Source organism: Coturnix japonica, chromosome 11 (genome assembly GCF_054131305.1).
Source record: "Coturnix japonica strain WE chromosome 11, WE-NBRP24, whole genome shotgun sequence".
NCBI classification, from domain to species: domain Eukaryota; kingdom Metazoa; phylum Chordata; class Aves; order Galliformes; family Phasianidae; genus Coturnix; species Coturnix japonica.
The window spans coordinates 6,704,230-6,724,139 of record NC_140673.1 but is presented as its reverse complement, the minus strand read 5'-3'; the positions used below and the strand labels follow the sequence as shown (position 1 = coordinate 6,724,139).

At 45.5% G+C, this 19,910-nt stretch overlaps 1 protein-coding gene and 2 long non-coding RNA genes across 3 annotated transcripts in view; all 3 read right to left on the bottom strand.

Annotated features, from left to right (window-relative positions):
* Positions 1–3,614, bottom strand: part of LAMC1 (laminin subunit gamma 1) — a 43,488-nt gene extending 39,874 nt beyond the window's left edge. Inside the window, exon 1 of the mRNA XM_015869581.3 lies at positions 3,105–3,614. Within this exon, the coding sequence (XP_015725067.2) occupies positions 3,105–3,513 (409 nt within the window). The 5' untranslated portion in view covers positions 3,514–3,614. The remainder of the gene's footprint in view (positions 1–3,104) is intronic.
* Positions 3,615–7,737: 4,123 nt separating this feature from the next.
* On the bottom strand, positions 7,738–12,182 carry LOC146758982 (uncharacterized). The gene is made up of 2 exons (XR_014932590.1): positions 8,443–12,182; positions 7,738–8,317 (listed from the first exon to the last, which is right to left on the bottom strand). It is a non-coding gene; the product is annotated as an uncharacterized LOC146758982 (long non-coding RNA).
* A 222-nt stretch (positions 12,183–12,404) lies between these two features.
* Positions 12,405–18,781, bottom strand: LOC107317283 (uncharacterized). The gene is made up of 4 exons (XR_014932582.1): positions 18,412–18,781; positions 16,391–16,542; positions 14,964–15,097; positions 12,405–12,556 (listed from the first exon to the last, which is right to left on the bottom strand). It is a non-coding gene; the product is annotated as an uncharacterized LOC107317283 (long non-coding RNA).
* Between the last annotated feature and the right edge of the window lie 1,129 nt (positions 18,782–19,910).

Here is a 19,910-nt window from a genome sequence, read left to right as displayed (position 1 = left end):
TTCAATTTAAATACAATTTCTGTTCCTTTTCACTGTTGATGAGTTCTCATCATTTTCCAAGCTTCTACAGAAGGAAAAAAGTCAGAGGAATGTATGCTTGCCTCCAAAGCCCGCTCCACAAGGCTAACAGCAGCTATAGCCCCACAGCACGGAAAGCAGCCCGCAAACACAATTCACAACACATCTGTTTTCATAGGCGACTCCAGCACACAGCAAAGATGAACAGAGTCCTCTCAAAGCCAGGTCACCCGAGGGATGCTATGGGTCGTCTCAAGGACACTCTTTGCAAATGGATGTCAATGGGATATGCTTTTCACAGGGTCTCACACTGAATGGGTGGTAACATCACAGCCCTCAGCACAGGCACCACCACTCACCCCTCACCTGAAGCCTGTAAAGCACCTGGGGGAAAAACACACGTGCTCCTGTTTGTGCAGAGGGAAAACAGATTTCCACCGTTTATGATGATGTTATGAAACCCATGTTATTTTCTGAAGCAACCTTTCCAAGCCAACGCTCAGTCCTGCAGCAGTGAGGGATGCATCATTCCCCACGGACAGAGCCGTGCCCCACCACAGAGCTGCATGGTGTCAGACAACATTCCCAGGCTTGCATTTACATTCTTTACAACGCAGTTTACAAACCCTGGGAACCAGAGGCCCGTTCCCCCCACAGTGGAGGTGTTTGTCCCCATGCTGCCTACAGATCCACGTTCATCACCCCACGAGGCAGCAGCCCAGGCTGCTACTTGAAAGGGAAATGCAGAGCAAACTAGACATTGTTCAGTAAGGAATTCTGAGCTGCCAAGTTTCCAAGATTGAGGACTGCAAAAGCAGCCATTTGGCTATATCAAAGCCAGTGATGAACCCTTCCTGTGACACAGGACGAGCACAAACAGCAGCTATTTCTGCAACTAAACCACCACCCAAACCCATCTCTCTCCATCCCCTAAAATAAGTGCCCCACCATGGATAGTGTTCCTGAATGCCTCAGTGGCATCAGCATCCCAAAAAGGTACAGGACAGAGGAATGGGAGAAAAGTTAAGGATTTAAAAGGTATGCGGGAAGCGATAAAGAGCTTTAAAGCTGCTTTATATAACTGCACCGAACAACTGCTGGCCATGCAAAGCCTGATCTCTTCGCTCCTCATGTTGAAACCTGCAAAATGTAAATCAAGCCTTTGTGAGACCAACTAAAATAGAGTCCCCTCGGGGCTCCGCAAATACCGCAGCACAGCAGCACAGGCACTGGGCGAGCCGCTCCCATCCCAGCCCCAGTCCGGCCCCAGCACTGCTCCAAGGGATTTCCCAACCAAGTGCAGGAGCAGCAGGAGGGCTCTCCCAAGTGAATGATGCTGGGTGATAAGCAGCCTTTACCAAAAGAAGGTGGTACGGTGGCTTAGCCCACCCCTGCACGGCTGCTTGAGAACAGCATGGATCCTGCAGGGCACTTCCACCAGTGCACAGACCCCTACAATGCCAACTTAAGCACTCTCCCCATTGATAACCATTTTGCAGAGCTGCTAAGCTTTATCTGCTCACACAACCCCCCCATGAAGACACGGAGCAGCCCCCTGCCAAGCTCTAACAGGACACCCAGCAGCCTCACTCATGGCACACAGCAACTCCCTGCATCCTGTTGCATGCGCTGAATGCTTCCATTAGGGCAGCCCTCCCTTTACAAAAAGCTGCCTTTCTGCTCTTTAAAACAAAACAAAAAAAAACCCTCTTCTGTTGCAAACAACCAGCAAATCAGACCAGAGCTGAGCACAAGAGCTGGCTCCTTGCCTGAGTTTCCTTGTAAATGCCTTCAAATGGCAGTCGTGCTCTGAGCCGCTCTCTGCAGACCGCGTATATAACCAGCACCGCCGCTCTCCCTGCAGCCAAATAAAGGGCTGAGTGCTACAGGGAGGTGGAGGAGCCCTGCAGTCCATCTCTCCCAACAACTGGCAGCTCCAAGGCAGGGATGCCCTAAGAGCCTTGAGCAACAGCGCTCGGCCGCACGGCCACAGGCACACAGTGCTCCCCATACCTCCCTTAGGATGGGAGCAGATGTTTCCTTGCCCGAGAAACACTGCAATGCACAAACACCAGGCCAGGTCCGGGCAGGGTGTGCAGAGATACGTGTAACAGCCCAAGGAGAGGCCGATACGTACAGCACAGGGATGGTAATAGCAACAGAGCTGTGGGAGTGCAAAGTGAGGATCTGCTCTGAAAGAAAATGACCAGCCTGAGAAAATCCAGCCCCCTGCCCAGAAGCGCTGTGCTCCAAAAACACACAGTGCTGCTTTGTGTCCTTTCCTGCCACATCCCTTCCATACATCCCTGTTTTGCTGCACCAGGGTCCACAGCATCCCCACGGCCGCACTGTAGGCACTGCCCCGAAGCCCCTCGTTGTGGGATACACGGGGATATGGGGTGGGTAGCAGCAGGAAAAGGAAAGATTGCTGCGGTGAAGGCTCAGTGAGAAGGAATTCAGGCTGAGGAGCTGGGAACGGGGAAAGAATCACAGAATGACCCGGGTTGGAAGGGACCTCAAGGATCATGTAGTTCCAACTCCCCTGCCTGGCAGGGCCACCAAACATACACATTTACTAGATCAGGTTGCCCAGGGCCCCGTCCAACCTGGTCTTGAACACCTCCAAGGACGGGGCATCCACAACCTCCCTGGGCAGCATGTTCCAGGGCCTAACCACTCTCCTAGTGAAGAAAGAAAGTAAAAGAAAGAGATGGGTTGCTTCCAAGAGGAGCAGAAGGAAAGGACGAGGACATCAGGGCTGGATGAGGCTCTGGGCAGCCTGGTCTGATGGTTGGCGACCCTGTACATAACAGGGGACTGAAACTACGTGATCATTCAATTCAACACAGGCCACTCTACGGTCCTACGAGACCATGTGCTCCCAGCCCAACCCGCACAACACAAGGCCGGGCAGCACACCGCGTGCAGAGGCTCCCACTGACGGCCTGAACCCCGAGCTGGACGGAACCAAGGCGCCCACCGACCCCCGCCCCTATACCGCAGCCCCAGCCCTAAGGCTGAGAACGGCATCCCACGGCCAGGCACCGCTCCCTCCCCGACCCCGCTCCCCCCAGCGAGGCCCGTACCGAGGTGCAGGGTGAGGTTGACGGCGGCGGGGTGCTGTACACCGGCCAGCATGCTCTGGCTCTGCCACCAGGTGCTGTCGGCCTGGCTGTTGTAGTCGGTGAGGAAGGCGGCTCCGTGCCGCAGGTGGGGCTGGGAGGCGTCGCACAGGTGGCACGACTGTGTGACTCCGGTGACTCCGGTCTGCACGCAGTACTCCTCGGCCGGCGTGCCGCACGTGTTGGTGGCCACCACCGTAGCGTTAAAAGCGGCGTTGACGAACTCGGGCATGCAGCGCTGCGGCCGCCCGCTCCGCTCCTCCGTGCACTCGTCCATCGCCGCGTCGCCACCGCGGGGCAGCGCCAACACGGCCAGCACGGCCAGCAGCGCCAGCACCCGCGGCAGCGCCCGCCGACCGCCAACGCCGCCCATGGCTCGGCCCGGGGCCGCTGCGGAGCGGAGCTGTGCGGGGACACTGCGCCGCTGGGCCGGGCCGCGCCGCGGCGGGCGGGGCTGGAAGCGCGGGGCAGGCCGGGAGAGGCGCCCCCTGCACGGCAGCGTGGAATGCGCCGCGGGGCGGCCTTAAAGCGGCTGTGCCCGTGGGGCCCACCCAGGGATGGGATGGGGGGGGGGGGAGAGGGGTCCCCTGCGCTTCCCACCACGGGCAGGAATCACCCTGACCTTAATGCACCCGCTCTGTTGATTTGGTAAATGGCTGAGCCTTCAGCCCAACCTTTGTCCAAAAGGAATAGTCCTAAAAGCCAAGGATACATAGAGAACTGCAAGGTTTGTGTCTATCACAGGGAAGCAGAGTCACAGCGATCGTGTGAATAAAGCCCAAATAGAAAACCACAGAATCACTGATCACAGAATGACCCGGGTTGGAAGGGACCTCAAGGATCATGTAGTTCCAACCCCCTGCCTGGCAGGGCCACCAAACATACACCTTTACTAGATCAGGTTGCCCAGGGCCCCGTCCAACCTGGTCTTGAACACATCCAAGGACGGGGCATCCACAACCTCCCTGGGCAGCCTGTTCCAGGGCCTAACCACTCTCCTAGTGAACAACTTCCCCCTAACATCCAACCTAAATCTTCCCTCTTTTAACTTAAAACCATTTCCCCTAGTCCTGCTATTGTCAGCCCTTTCGAAGAACCAATAGCTGTGAAAGCAGAAAAGGCTTCAAAAAATGTCTTAAGTCTGACTTTCCAGTCACTCTTTTGCTGATCATCCCAATTAATCCTGTGCAGCAGCTACAGCAATGCGAGTAAATACATCTCTGTGCATGCTTATGGGAAGTAATCTGCTTCTTACAAGTCCCTGCAAACCCAGGGGAAGCAGAGACCTGAGCCGATTTTGTTCTCTCTTTTGTGCAACAGGCCTGGCGTGTATCCTCTCTTCTTAAGGTAGTTATATGGCAAAGAAATGTGCCAGCGTGAGAAAGCTGAAACATGAATGGACTGTCCAGCTTTTCTTCTTCAAACACAGCCCATCCTTTTGCTTCATGGCTGTCTGGAAGAGCACACATGCAGTGAGCTGCTGCCTCTGCAAAGCCCACTGATAGGATGCCTTGGGATAGAAGCATGCATAGATGGGTGAATTCAGCCATGAAACACCCAGAAAACTTTTCGGTGATGAGGTGTTCCTCAGCACTCCCTCCCTTGTAGCAATCCCAGTCTCAATCCCTGAAAGGATGGAAGGGTGTCAAAGACACTGTTAAACATATCTCTGTACGTTATTACATCTCTAATACATAGCAGCACATTCACCAAGAGCACAGAATCACAGCAAGCTCAGGTTCAGTGTCTTTGCACTACAGGGTCCACTGATGTCTGCTCTGCCACCATGAAATTCCAGCACCACGTGCTGTAAAGAGCAGAGACTTGCCCAGCTATGCAAATCCTTCACAGGCATGAGCTGGAGCTGTTAACACTAACCATAAAACATTCCCTCTAGAATTATCTTCCAAGCCTGATAAAGTGCTGTCCCAGCAAGCAGCCTGAGTTTGGGGGTTGGTCCTGAGCATCTCAGCATCAACAATGTTCTGTGTGACCACAGAGAAGTTGTTCAACAGATATCTATCCTTCCTGAGCTTCCAGCTAAATTCCCAACATCTTTTGTAATACACAGCTGGATGAGTACTTTTGCCAGTGGCTCTAGGCTGACATTTTCTTCCCAGCTGAATCTTTACTGTTGTTTATAGTCACAACCTGTTGGTTGGTCCCCTCACGATAATGTTGTTACTTTGTCATTTGTAGAATCCTTCCTTTGGTTACAGAAGATGGATGTCGACAGCAACCCTAATACAACTCATCTTTTAAGAGCTTGCCTTTGTAAGTTTCATGTCCTTTAAGCACAGCTCCAGTGCTCTTCCAAACCAAACATTATGGGGCCCCATTGCTGGAAATCCAGGATTCCCAAACAGCCAAGGTCAGAGCAACCATCCAATGGAGGGCACAGTCCACTGGGGAGGCTGGTCTTTTGGATGACTGATTTTGGATGAGCAGAGCTCGTGTTTCTCCTGCTAAATAAATAACTTGTCGTGACTAGTGAGCTGCAGTTAGATTTGTTGTCATGCCAGATGAGCTAAATCTGGGTGCCCCACTGGATGATGGTAAAACAGCATGTAATTTTGGGATCTGGAGAGTCACAGATCATCTCAATTGCTTGTTCTCCCTCTGAAGCTGCTCGATGAATTGAAGCAGAGCTGTTTCCCCTTTCCCATGATATGGACCACAAAGCGAGTGGCGAGGAGCTGCGAGGAGTTTGACCCTACAGAGCTGCTTCTGGGGCTCTTTCCTACTGCTGTCCTTGCTGTCTATCAGGATGCCCCATCTCTGCTCTCAGTGCTCCCCAGCTCACTGTGTTCTCCCCTGTGTTGCCAGACAAGGACCAGCTGAAAGGACAGAAGGCACATTCCCTGCACTCAAAAAATGCTGCCATAAAAGACTCAGTAGTTTAACAAAGCAATTCAGGGAAAATCCATGCATCCCTCATAGCCAAGGAGCAAAACAAAATACTTGGAATGAGCACAATCTTCTGACCTTACAGCTAGCAAGCCCCACAAGGCCTCTGCAAAGCTACAAAGCATAAATGAACCACCACAAATGCAAGAGGTTTGTCACACAGCCATCTTGAGGCAGATGTTTGCAGGAACACCAGAAGCTTTTATTTATTTTTTTTTTTGACAAGATCATCCCTCTATCAAACATGGGCAATCTCGGTGGGATAACACAATACCATTACTGAGCTCTGTATTTCCTGTTTTTCCTTTCTCTCACTCTAGACTGCCAGGATTTACGACTCTCCTGCATCTTGTACAATGACTAAGCCTTCTCTTGCTACTAGATAAACAAAGAGAAGGAAGAGATAAGTCTGCAGAGCTCCTGAAGAGCACCCACAGCTCCTGCTGCAAAAAGCTGGGAGAAAAGCCAGCACTCTGGTTTCCCACCCTTCCTTCCCTTGTCTTTGAGTCAAGAGAAGATCCCCCAAAGACCCAGGAGGGTCGGGTGGGAAAGAGGGTGGAGGGTGGAGGCCGTAGCAGGGCTGTGTTTACTCTCCCAAATCTTCAGCTAAAGAGGGCAAGCCCTGTTTGTTGGGAGTGCTAAGTCTTACAGTCTTGAAATACTTAGAGGAAATGTGCATGACTATTCTCTGATCTGCAAGATCGTTCTCTGGTAGTTGTCATCCACTGCTATTTACAAGACTGGAATTTGGACTGGATGACCTTGTAGGTCTCTTCCAACCTTGGTAATTCTATGATTCTAAGTCACGCTGACAATGAATTAATTCTGATTCATAAAGCAGAGTGTTGGGAACTCATAATGTTATGAGTTGTAAAATACATTTTCCTTTCTGGGAACCTCAACATTCTGCCCACGTTTCCATCTCTGCTACTCAGTTCAACAGGAAATATCAGAAAGGCACAGCCAATGGTACAGAAAAACAGAGTGACTGCAAAGAGACGGTTTGTTCTGTACCCAGTATCCTCTTGATAGGTCTTTACGAAGATAATTTGTACTTCCTTCAACTGTTGTTCATGTCTTTCATTTTGGAGCTTGATAAAATTATTATATCAGCATTTAATGCAATTGAAAGCACTTAAGTAGATCAACTACAGTATTTTTCTAATAATTCCTTTCATGTGCATTAATTACCCTCAGCTATTAACGAGTTATTTTAAAATCATTGCAAGAAGTCAAAAATCAAGATTTATCGTGTTTAAATATTAAAGATTAATGATAATTGGTTGTGATGGGAAGAAAGCACAGAATATAGGCTACAAGTTCATGTGATGATAATGTCAGTCTTCCCTGTGCCTGTCTTCTGGCAAAGTTTCATCCCAGATTCCTGTTGGTTAAAGACTGTTAAATTTCAATTAGCCTTGAAACGACATTTTAGATTGAGGTACCAGAACGTGCTTCCTAAAAGGTATTTTCTGTACTGTTTTATATCACAGAAAACTCCTTCAAATAGCACCTCGTTGTCACTCTCCAGTGTTTTTTTTAACTTGGAATGTAGTTTTTTGTTGGTCTGCTTTTTGGCTTTGAGTCGTTCTCAAAATACATTTCACACTCCCTTTCAAACACGGCCTTGTGGCAACCAAGGCTTTGCCACCCGAACTGCTGAACTTCAAAGGTTAAGAAAACAAAACACTCCAGAACATAAACATCTTTATGTCGTGATACATACCTAACATACCGTTTTCACCAATGCTTCAGCGCAGCTCTCAGAGCTCGAAAGTTGTGTCTGACGTTTTATACATGGTTGTTCACTTCTGAATTTTCACATATTTTAAAGCATTATTTGTCCCGGGATATGCATATTATTGACAGATGGTTGGACAGGGTGCTCTTGGAGGTCTTTTCCAACCATGGGACTCCCAGTTCATTTAAGCAAATATAAATCTAATTCTGCACACAGTACCCCAAAGAGCATTAAGCCTCCAGATAATGGCTGAAAGTTCTTTTTAGCTTGCACTAATCTGAGAGAATCCTTACAGTTGCTTTGGTTTACTTTTCTTGTCCTGCCTGGATCTCAGACTGTCAGTCACAAAGCACCAAGCTGCAGAATTCCCAGCTTTCCACTATAGAGGCTTAAAAGCTTTTTCTAGTATTCATCTCCAATGCAGGAGCCCCTAATTTTAATAAATTCCATCTTTCAGGACAAGGAGCAATAACAACTATTTAGTCACTAGAAGCCGCCTGGCCAAGTCTCAGCCTAACAACATCTGGATCTGTAAACAAAGAAAGAAGAGTGAGGACCACTGTGCAGAGAGATGGCAGATAACTTTGTTAGTCCCCTGAAGTGTACAACAGACACTAACACAGCATTTTTCTCATACTGATCCCCAGTACTCACTGTCAAATTTCCTTCCAGGTTGCTGTTGGGACAGCAGATGTTCTCCCAGTGTGTTGTTCTCCTCACATGGAGCAGTCAGGGTTGCCAATTTATACAGGTTCCAGCGTACAAATAGAACTTAATAAAGCAATTGTTCATCCCAAAACAAAATGACAAATGGCAATTTTGCAAGTTTCTCTTGAGTTCCTGCTTCGGGGAAGCTAAAATGTGAGCAGATGAGAAGACATGGTGGCCCCAGGTTACCAGGTTGGATGGAGCTCTGGGCAGCCTGGTCTAGCACTTGATCTAGTGGTGGTCAGCCCTACCTGTGGAAGGGGGTTGGAACATGGTGATTCTTGGGGTCTCTTCCAACTCAAGCCATTCTGTGATCACTGTGCTGTCTGGAACTACACAGGAAGGCTCCAGTCCTCACAAGGACAAGGAGCCAGTGGTCAGTCTGTCTGTTGCCTATAGTGTCATGACGACTCTTTCAAGCACATCATCCTTTCTGCAGCTGTACATCACTTCTCACATTTTTCACATTCTCTGCAGCTCAAATACCTTAAAATCTGCAGCAAATGACTGTTTGGAAGAATGATTACCAGGAGTGTCATTACCAGGAGTGTCCTTGTTAGGTACATGCAGTCCCAGAGCAGCCAGGAAGCAGGCTTCAATTCCAAAGGTTTAATTACATCTTCAGTTAGAAGTGGCCAGCTTGCTGTGTCCATGATGGTATCCACAATGATGAATACTTTGATGATCCACAATAACTCATGATAGAATACGTAGGTAAGCTACTTAGCTCATATATTTAATATAGCAGAACTTTCCAAGGAATGAGTGTTACTAAGCAAAGTATGTTGTGTATGCTGTGATTAGAGATCATTATTTTGCTTAGAATGATAACGGATGTCCGCTTCTAAGATTTCTATAAACACTTCCAGCTGAAGTTTTAAGTTCCCGGCCTCCTCTTGGATCAGTTAACTAGGCTGAAGGGTTCTCACTAGCCCTACTTTTGGCTACAGATATTTTGTGACCACTCCCTGTTCAGAGTTTAAGGTCAACTTTATAGAGAAAGAACGTGGCGAGCTTTGATCTGAAAACCGGGGGCTCACAGAAACTGGATGCAGCTCAGAATAAGGTATTTAGTGTGGGAAAGCTAGACAAGCTACTTGCATTGTTTAGACAGCTTTGCTGAGTTACGTGCAAGGAGTGAAGTCATCGTCTTGTAAAATGTAAATTCAGGCACTATCACTTTGGACAGCTTACATACATTTCTGTCTCTTATTTGTAGATATTTGTTACTATATCTACCTGATGCAGCCACTGTTTTTAACATATATTGCTCATAGACTCAAAAATGTCTGGAAAGAACTGCAGGATAGGAAGATGCTATTTTCACAAGTACCATTTTTCTACTTTGATATCACATGGACTTTTCTAGAGGTGCAAAAACCTTTGTGAATTGAATCACAAGATCACATGACAATGTCTGTCTCTGTAGTTCTTCTATGTATGACAACAGTAATGTAAAGAGGCATTTTGACACGTGGCCTTTGTCTAAAACGGGCTCCTTGCTCAGAGCCTCCACATCTTTGCTGAACCACCTTCCCACTTCACAAATTGCAAAGCCCCTTAACAGTGGAGTAGGTGATGCCACCTGGGCATGCACAGTGATAAATACTCTCAGCAGAGAGCAATCATTTGTGCAGTGGATTTCATTTCTTTCTTGTTAAAAGCATTAAAGTATCATATGTGTAAACAGCTTTCAGAATGCTGAAATATTATTGTGTTATTGCCAAGAATGAGCACGCAGGATCTGCTTCTGAGCAAACACAAACACGATAACGCCCAACACAAGATTGCCTCTTCCAGCTCTACTGGTACACCTAGTGTTACTGAGACAGTTGTTGCTGGTTAAAGCACTCTTCATTCCAAGAGCTGAGAGCAAAGTGCTATGAAAGCTTCTGTTCTGCACTGACTGATGCTGACTTTTAGCACTTATTCTTGTTTGCAAAGGGACACCTCTCTACAAGATCTGTGCTAATTTACATTAAAACAATACCAATGTATGTTGCTCCTTCCACGTCCTCCTGCAGGTGACAGCTGCTTTATGATCTACTGGGCTGTAAACACATGAACATAGAAGCTCCAATAGAAAACAAGGAAAGCCCTTCAAAAGCAAACCTCTGTGGCAACTGTTTCACAGCGCCGCTCTGCTTCCCAGCAAAGGGATGTCACATTGAGGTGCTCACAGGACTGGCTGCCTCCCAATGGTGCTGCATAACAAAGTTGGATGTCCTGTAGTAGTTCTTGGACAGGCACTGTTCTCTCAGTCGTGGGAAGAGTCTGGGCAGGACTCAGATAATGACATTGACACTGCGCTGCTGTCTGGTTTTGGCCCTTGCTTTTTTGGCCATGTAGCTTATCCCACCCGCTGTTCCATCACACTTGCCCTTTTTCTATCAGCATGGTAGAGACATGCAGCTTCTGTTAGCGTAGGCTGGTGCCCAAGCGTGCCACTCATGCAAGAACACTGGCTGCTACAGAGGATGTGCAGCATTATTTTTCCCTTCTTCTCTTTAGGTTCCTTCGTGGTAGACTGTTGCTTTGCCCAATTATGAGCTAAGCCATGTTCTGGTCCAAAACTATTGCAGTGTTTCTGGCTACTCATGCAAGCAGCCTGCCAGCACCACCAGCCAAACTAAATGTCTGCATCAGCCCTGGGGGAGAAGGAGGAGCCATTTTATGGCAGCTGTAAAAAGCCATAAAATAAACACCGGTGCTACTGCTCATCTGTTGTCCCAAGTGACCCAAATGGTTTGGGGGGAAGGGTACACATGTCAGTGGGCTGTCTGAGGCTCTCCTGGCTCCTTGGGATTCAGGTTACTAACTGGAGACATAGGAAGGTGCAGTTGATTTACTTGGGGTTGTTCTAGCTCTGATCAGACCTTGGTAACGATGGACTCTCTTCCATCCTAGTGCCTTAAATTTGTTTCAAGAGAATTTTCTTACTGGCCTAGAAGTCTCTTAATGTTAAACTCTGCCCTTCCACCCACTACAGAAGTACGAGCAAAGCTCTCACATCAGACATTGCCAGATTTCTGAGTCACTCAAAGGCTATAAAAAAATTAAAGCTGATAATTTTGTGGTGGAAAGTATGACAGAATCGGGAGTTTCTTGTGGAAGTTTTCTGCTCTGTAGGTTGTGTTCATACACTTCCCACACTGTGGGCTTTGAAGGGTCTTAAATCTTCAATTTACTTCTTGTCACCAATGATAGCAGAGCAGCTTGGTCCTGTGCTGCAGTAAGCGAGGATTTGCTACGATGCAACTTGCAATAAACGAAGGAAGCTGCTTACCTTCAGAAGGCCTCAGGTAGGCAGTAATCTCCAGCAAGATACTCTCAGCTCCACTGCCAGCCCTTCAATGAGGTCTGGGAAGGGGTGGATCCTGGCTCCATCCCTTCAGTCACTCAGGTACATTGCTTACACTTGAGCTCCCCTGGACTGGCCCTGCCTTCCCACCAGGTGCTCAATCACTGCTTCATGCCATGACTTAGCATTTCCACTACAATTATCTTTCACTCTTCAGTGGAAACCTCCTTAAACTCCTAGGTACCACTACATATTCTTTTCACATGGGCAATATTGGACTTTCAGCTTTTTGCTCTCCATCCCTAGCAGGGAATTTGGGTGCAATGACTACACTCACAGCATTGGTTGGTGGCATGGAGCTATGCGACCAAACATGCAGTTATTCTTTAAGCTCACGATAGATGAGAATTTCCTTTTTCTTGTAATGTGTTTTTTTTCCCCCAATGTTTTTCATTGGAAAGAGTGCTGACGCAGTTGGGACAACTCTTACTCTCCTTATCCCACTGCCAAAACAAAATAAAGCAAAAATACAAAGTCTACACTGAGTAATCAATTCCCTTAGGAGAAGGGAAGAAGAACGATGGGTAATTACACAGCAACCACTTACTATGGGTCAGGAACTCAGTTGTCCGAGGGAAAAAACTGCAAATCTTCATCTATTTTCCAGCATAGCCTTTATGAATGTTTTTTGTCATCGTTGTTGCTTTTCAGATAGAAGAGTGGGAGGAAAACTTGGAATTCCACTTCCAAAATGCAGTTCTGGAATATAAAGAGTCAGTTAAGAGCCATGGAAAAGGATGGAGCAGATGATTTTTAAACTGTGCTGAAATTCTGAACACTTACTTTTGCTTTGTTGCCCATTCTTTCCCATACAGATAAGATTTTCCTATGGGTGCTTCACCTCAGCAACGTGGTAACCTGAGAGTGGCTTTAAGAAGCTGGTACTTACAAGGCCACAAGGTCATTTTCCTGGGAGAATACATGGCTGTGATCTTACAGCCAGGTTAATGAAGACCTTGTGATTAGATCTCAGCATTGCAGTCTGTTACGATTTACATCCATCTTTATGAACTGCTGATTTAATGCAGCACCCACCAGTGATACTTGCTCGGAGCTAGGAAATATTTACCAGAGCTTTTACTTGGATTAAAAGCTTTCAGTGTGAAAATAAGCATCAGAGTACAGTTCATCAGTTACTACCAAGGGAAAAGTGCCATGCAACTGAAATGCAGGGTAAGAGGAATCCAGTGGTAAATCAATTTAACCAAACATATATTAATTCAGCATAAAAATCAGTCAATAATGGCATCTCTAGGTTGAATCAGAAATTAGCAGCAAGAAACTTTCAATCACGCTTCAGTAAATCACGCCTTGCTGACCCAAAGCCTGTGAGCATGTGTGATCTAAATGCACACATTCACTTGTAACCCAAACAAGGACGTGTGTACATGCTATATGAATCATAGAGTTACTCAGGTTGGAAAAGACCTCAAAGATCATCAAGTCCATAACCTAGTCCTAACCATAGTACCCTAAATCTAACAACCCTCTGCTAAATCATATCTCTGAGCACCGCATCCAAACGCCTCTTAAACACATCCAGGGACGGCGACTCAGCTACCTCCCTGGGGAGCCTATTCCAGTGTTGATTAAAAGAAAACAGTGCTTCAACTTCACATAGCTTCTAAAGAAGCCTTAATAAGAAATATAGAAAATGCTGGACTTGCTTTAGGTTTTTCTCCAACACTGGTATATCCCCCACATCCCTGTAAATCCAGTGAATTACTGATTCTGAATAAGCACTCCAGTTGTAATCCACAGCTCCAAAGAATTCTAATGAAAGACATCTCTCTCTTTCATTTTCTTCTGCAATATTGAAGTGTGGCTATTTAGGAACAATAACGTAAACGAACACAGCCTCAGATTAAGGGCACTGTTAACAATTCTGAGTTAACTCGAGGTTTGGTAGGTACAAGCAGCATCACACCAGCCTTGATAAAGGTATCCCACATCATTTGAATCAGCAAAAGAGCTGCCAGCTGCTGTGCTGTGAAGTGCAACACAGCATGCACTAGGACAGTGGGTAGCTGCAAAGCGACAAAGTGCTGCCTGGCATAGACAGAAAACCACTGCAGCAGGGCCTATTTGTACAGCTTATTAGACCACAAAGAAAAATCCCCACTGAGTCCAAGCTCTGTAACTTGAAATGTGTTTGGCAGAGAATGGTTTGAGACAGTGACGAGATTTCTTCAGAATGTCTTATACATCCTACAACCAAAACTAACAATAGATGGCTTCAGAATCTAAATGCAATTTGGATACAGGGTATAAAGCTTGAAAACCAAATTCTTTAATGGGAAAAAATAAAGAAAAAAATAAAGAAATCACACAACTTTCAGTAAAATGTTGTACTCTTAGGGGGGTTACTGTGCTTTGTGCTAGGGAACTGAAATGGCAAACAGATTGGTAACAGCAAGAAAGGAATTCAGGAAAGAAACAACTTCTTTTGTCTAAATGGAAAGACTTATAATTATAGAATCAAATAATGGTTTGGGTTGGAGGGGACCTTTAAGATCATCTGGTTCCCATCCCCTGCCATAGGCAAGGATACCTCCCACCAGACCAGGTTGCTCACAGCCTCATTCAGCCTGGCCTTGAGTGTTTCTAGGGAGATACAAGCTGTCTTTCATTTCACTCCTAAACTAGTAACAGCTCAGGTGTGTTCATTTTCCTCTGCCTCATAAGATGTGTAAACAAGGGGCAATACAGGGCTGCCAGCCCAGCCAAGTGTTTTGTTTTATTTCCAGAAACAGCCATGAAGAGGTTTGCTCAAAATAAATTTAGATTATCTTTTCTTTTACAGTCATTATGTTTTGGAACCAGCGATGACAGCTTTTATTACTGAGAGCCATTTGTCCTTCCTGTGGAAACAGGCAGTGATTTGTCTACAACAGGCTCTGAATACAACAGTTTCACATATGCTCAGACAAAAAGCCTGAAGCTCCTTTCCACATTGGAAAAATCCTCTTCCTGCTGATTTTAGCTCTGGGTTTCTGCAGCCTCCATCAGCTTGGAGCTGACAGCTCAAAGCTCCTGTGTGGGGAATTGGTTTCCCTGGAGGCAAAGGTGCTGAGCGTTCCCCCCCACCCCAGAGCATCAAGCTCACCTTCCAATGGCAGCCATGAGGTTGATGCCTGCTGCTGGTGGCCTGGAGATCAGATGAATGGATTCTATTCAGCTTCCAGAATGGAAATCAGTAGAACAGCCATAACAAACAGCAATGAACTTGCAGGTCAGAGACTGCCAAATATAGTAGAAAACAAGACAATCAAACCTCAAATAGAAGCTCCTTGTATGTAGTGGGTAGTAAGAGAGCTGCATATAAATATAATTCCTTCACCTCAGTTTTACCTAATCACTCTTAAGCCGACATCTTAATTGCTTTTCAATCCCATGTGTACTTTGATTGAACAAAGCATAGTATTTTGAGTTTGAAAGTCTTGTAGCCTGTTTAGAGGGGCTCACTTTACACAGAAGCAAACTGAAGTTCTGCCTAAGCTGGGTGGAACACAGGTGAAGCCTCACCACATTTCTGAACCACACCTGTGGAAATCCCAAGCATCAAACCAAGATTTTCCAAACACAAAGAAAGGTGACTGACACTTCCTGCCCTGTCTGCTGACGGGTGATGTGTGGCTGAGCACATTATGCCCCTCAGAGGTATAAATCCTCCTTTCATCCTTGTGGTAGCAGACACTGGGGTAGACCCCAAAAGCAAGCAAGGATATTACAACATCCAGATCGTTATCTGGTCCAGTGCTGTTAAATGGTTGAGTCATCAAACATTCTGTTGACAGAGAACAGAAGACTGGCTAGCATCCACAGGTCATGTAGGACAGCACAGCAGTTGTTCAGGATCCCAGATCAATGCATTTTCTGATTCAATCAGCTGGCAGATAGGCATCTATTCTTAAATGACCTCTGCACTCAGAGCATTTCAGCTCTACAGTTTCCAATTAATTCCTGGGTAGCAAAGGCTGAAAAATACTACTACAAAGAGGTATTTTTTCTCTCCCAAGCTCTTCAAAAACAAGAAGCGAGAGGTTTGCCCAGAATGGGCTGTACCACAGTGTGTTTCCTGTCATTTGTTTTGGAGACAGACTGGGGGAGGTCAGAATGTTTTCATTACTTCGTTTGTTATGAACTTCCCCAGATTCTCTGGTGACTCAATTTCAGGTCATCTTACCCCCCAAGAAAAACTTAAGGATAAACACGGTAATGATTCCGGCAGTGTAAAGAGAGAAACAAATTTAAAGGATTCTTATTTCATTATTTAAAGGGAGGCAGAATGTGCTGAATTCAGCCAACCATGTCAGTTCACTCAGCAGGCTCCTCAGGGAGCTGCAGCAAATTCAGAACCTGGTCACCTTCAAGGAACAGTTTTAAAATGGCACTTCTATAAATCTGAATAATTGAATCAAACATTGCTGCAAATCCCTGCGGTGGCACTAATGCAGAAAATCAATAAAATCATGTTTAGAACACACAGATTCCCTAAGGTTAATAGCAAGGGCCAGGAAGCACAGCACTTACGAGAGGACACTTTGGGGATGCAACAAGTGAAGAGCAGAAAATCAGGGAGGTTCCTTTAAGAACAATTAGTCAACATTTTCAATCCTTCTGGCCTTCCCTCAGCCTCCAAAACCTCCCTGTATTGCACCTCAGCCATCACAGCTCATTGTTATCTACCAGATAAAAACAGACAAGAATGAGATGGCACTATTAATTTCACCTGAACACACCTGTAAAAGCAGAAGAGCTTTAATGCACGCTTCCTTGCCTATATGTTGAACAGATTAGCCTGTTTATTCCTCATCCCTGAATGAAAAACACGCTCGTTAAATCACCGTGTCCAAATAGAATCTCACTTTCTGGGAAAACAATGAATACACACCTTTCAGAAATCCCCTTTCCTACATAAGCCATTCTTTAGTCATGCTAAATCTTCGGTATCCACAAAGTCTTTCTCTGCTTTTTCTTTTGTTGCATACTTTGTCTATCTTCTTCCAACCATCTCTAGGTCACTATAGAGGGGTAAAATGACCTTTTTTTTCTACACTATTAATTACAGTCTTTTTAGATCTCTAAATTTGATCAAATTCATCTAACCCAATTTGTGCCTCACAAAAATCAAAGCAGCCCCATGACAGCCAATTGCAGCTATCACTACAGCTGCTAAATTACAACACCCTCTGTTCATCAACAAGAGAACAACACCAAGTCTTCCTTCTACGAGGTCATACACAGCATTTGTCTTCCCTTCTCTCCTTCCATAATCCAAACAGCTTAATAGAATCACCAAGGATGGAAAAGACCTAAAAGATCATCCAGTCCAACCATTCACCTATTACCAGTAGGTCCCACTATACCATGTCCTTGTTCACTTGAGGTCAACCTTTAAGCTATCAAACTACCAGCAACAATAAAGTCAAATATCTATGGCTGTTTCCTCTGCAGATGGAAGAGCCTCATGGGTTTCCTTGACAGTCTAAGTCATGGAGATTGGAGATTTTGGGTCCATCTCCAGGTGGAGATTTGGTCATCATCATTATGCTCCACTTCATAGTTCTGTGCTCCCTTGTGTTCTCTTTCCCTCTCTCAAGTCTGCATGCCAAAGAAAACATATACAGATGTGATCTTCAAAAACTCTTTAGAAACAAATGAAAAATGCTAATGTATTGTTTGCATACTCTACAGAGTGAGGTATCATATACTTTGGGAAACTTCAGTGTAATTAGAGCACTTCCATCTATTGCCTCAGCAATAAAATGGGAAAGCAAACAGATAACGGACTCCTTAGCCACTATCAAATACATATTGGTCTAAAAATCCTAAAGAAAAACATTTCTGATAAGAAAAGTAAGAGAACTCTTTCTCTAATCATTGCTTTAAACCAGCTCATAAATGTCATGCTCCTCTCTGCTTCATCTTACTCATTTTCCTGGTTCCTTGGAAAAACTGGGGAGACTGCTTAACTCCCACCTCCATTTCTTCTCTTTCAGGAGGATACTGATGCTTGCACATTCAGATTTAAAGGATGGAGATGGAGATTTAATTACTCAACAACATGTTGAAATCTCAGCTTAACAAACTGTAAAAAGCAGTAATTATAAAAAAAAACAACAAAAAAAAAACCAAACCAAACAAAAAAAAACTACTAACCGCTCTTTTTAGTGGCTTTATAGTAGGTCTGTAAAAGACTCAGTCCAGTGCCTAAGGCAATGTAAGACACAACAGTGCCACAGCTGGAAAACAGGAAGCTGGAAGCAAGCATAGGTTATTGGTTAAAGAAAAAAGCAAAATAAAAACCGACAGCAACAACAACAAAATAAAACAAGCCTTAGGTTCGAAGGCTCAAGTTTCTTAAAGGAAAGATGCTCCACCTGGGAATTCAAGTATTTCTTCAGCTGCAAGAAGACACTGCCACCCACACAATGCCTCCAAAATACACCCTGCTGTTTTGGTCAGCGTGCTACTACAGAAACAAGCAGACAAAAGAGACATTAAAGCAGTTTGTAAGTGATCACTATACATGGGAAATCATTCAGACTCACCTTCATTAACACAGAGCCTTATGAGCAAACAGTGGTACCAATTAGTGAGCGTTCAGTTTCCACTGCAGCATCCAAAGGTGGTGGCTCTATTGCTTTAGTCAAAAAGTGACCCGTTTCTCCCAGCTGCAGCAATTCAGTGCTTGAGAGAATTACACAAAAGGATGTTATCTCAGGTGGCACATGAGTTTAAGTCTAGAGTGAGAAGAGGACAAAAAAGCCCATGTTTGTTGAACATGGACTCTGATCACCAACATGGGTCATTCCATCAGCATCAACCATTGCTTCTCAAAGCAAATGCTGCTTCCTAGCCACTCCATCTCTCATTGCATTCTTCTAGCATTCCTTTCTTCTCAGTTCTCATCTCAGGGACCTGCTAGAAAGAGAGAGTTCTGAAGTCTTTATCTCTGACATGGTATTGTTAATGGGCACTTAGCTTGCTAACTGGAATAGGAACCCATAGGAATGGCCACATTGGGTAGCAGACAGCTAGAAAAGCTTTCAGGACACCTCAAACAGATTTGACATTGAGATGGTATCAGGTTCAGTTGATATCTCTTTGCACAAGTCCACAAAACACACACTCTCCTTCCCAGGCACATATATGTGGATGTCACACACATACGAAGTTGAGCACTCAAACACATCTATGCTCTATCTGCTCCTTGAGAAAAGGGCTTGCTAAGTTTCATGAGGGAGACCAGAGAGCGTATAAGAGCTGTGTAGACTTCTGCAGCTGGCAAAAAGATTTCCATGGCTCTACTGACTGAGAAACAGTTTGTCCAGTAGAGGAATCAGAAGTCTCAGCAGCGCGGAAGGAGCTGGAGCAGCAGTTCAGCAGCGTTCCTGACCACAGAATGGGGATGGACAGAGAACATCTGCCTTGCCTGGATTTTACCACCTTCATGACAAAATTGCCTGTTAAGTGAAAAATCCAACTGCTTGCAACATCTGAAGGAATGTCTGAGAGCCTTATTCTCATTCCAAAGCTCTTCTCCGCCTCAGTTCTCAAGCACTATCATGTTTTCCCCTGAGAGATTCTTTAGGTTCACAGGGAAGTTCTGAACAATAAGATCACGAACTATCTCTCCACTTCCCACTATGGGTACAAACATATAAACACATATATGTTCTTAAAGAAAAAGAACTGAGATAGCCAAGAATTCCCGCATTTCCTGTCTGTGCTTCCTGACTTTACTTTCCCAGTCGGATCAGACAGACATGCAACAGTTCTTAGAGAACTCTCCAGAGCTATTTTAATTCTGAAGGGCACAGCTTCACTTTTTAAAGCGAGTTCTGCCATACAAATGGAAACAAAACCCAGCACGCACATGTCCTGCTCCTCCTTTCTACTGCTGCAAATTAGTTTTTGATCCCCAGACTGATGATACTGTCAGCAGAGAATAGCTTCGCTTTTTATCTGTTACAGAGTAAAGCAGAAGATCTGATATTCAGCATCTTCAGTCCTGCCAAACCAGCCCTTACTTCATTCCCTGCAGCCA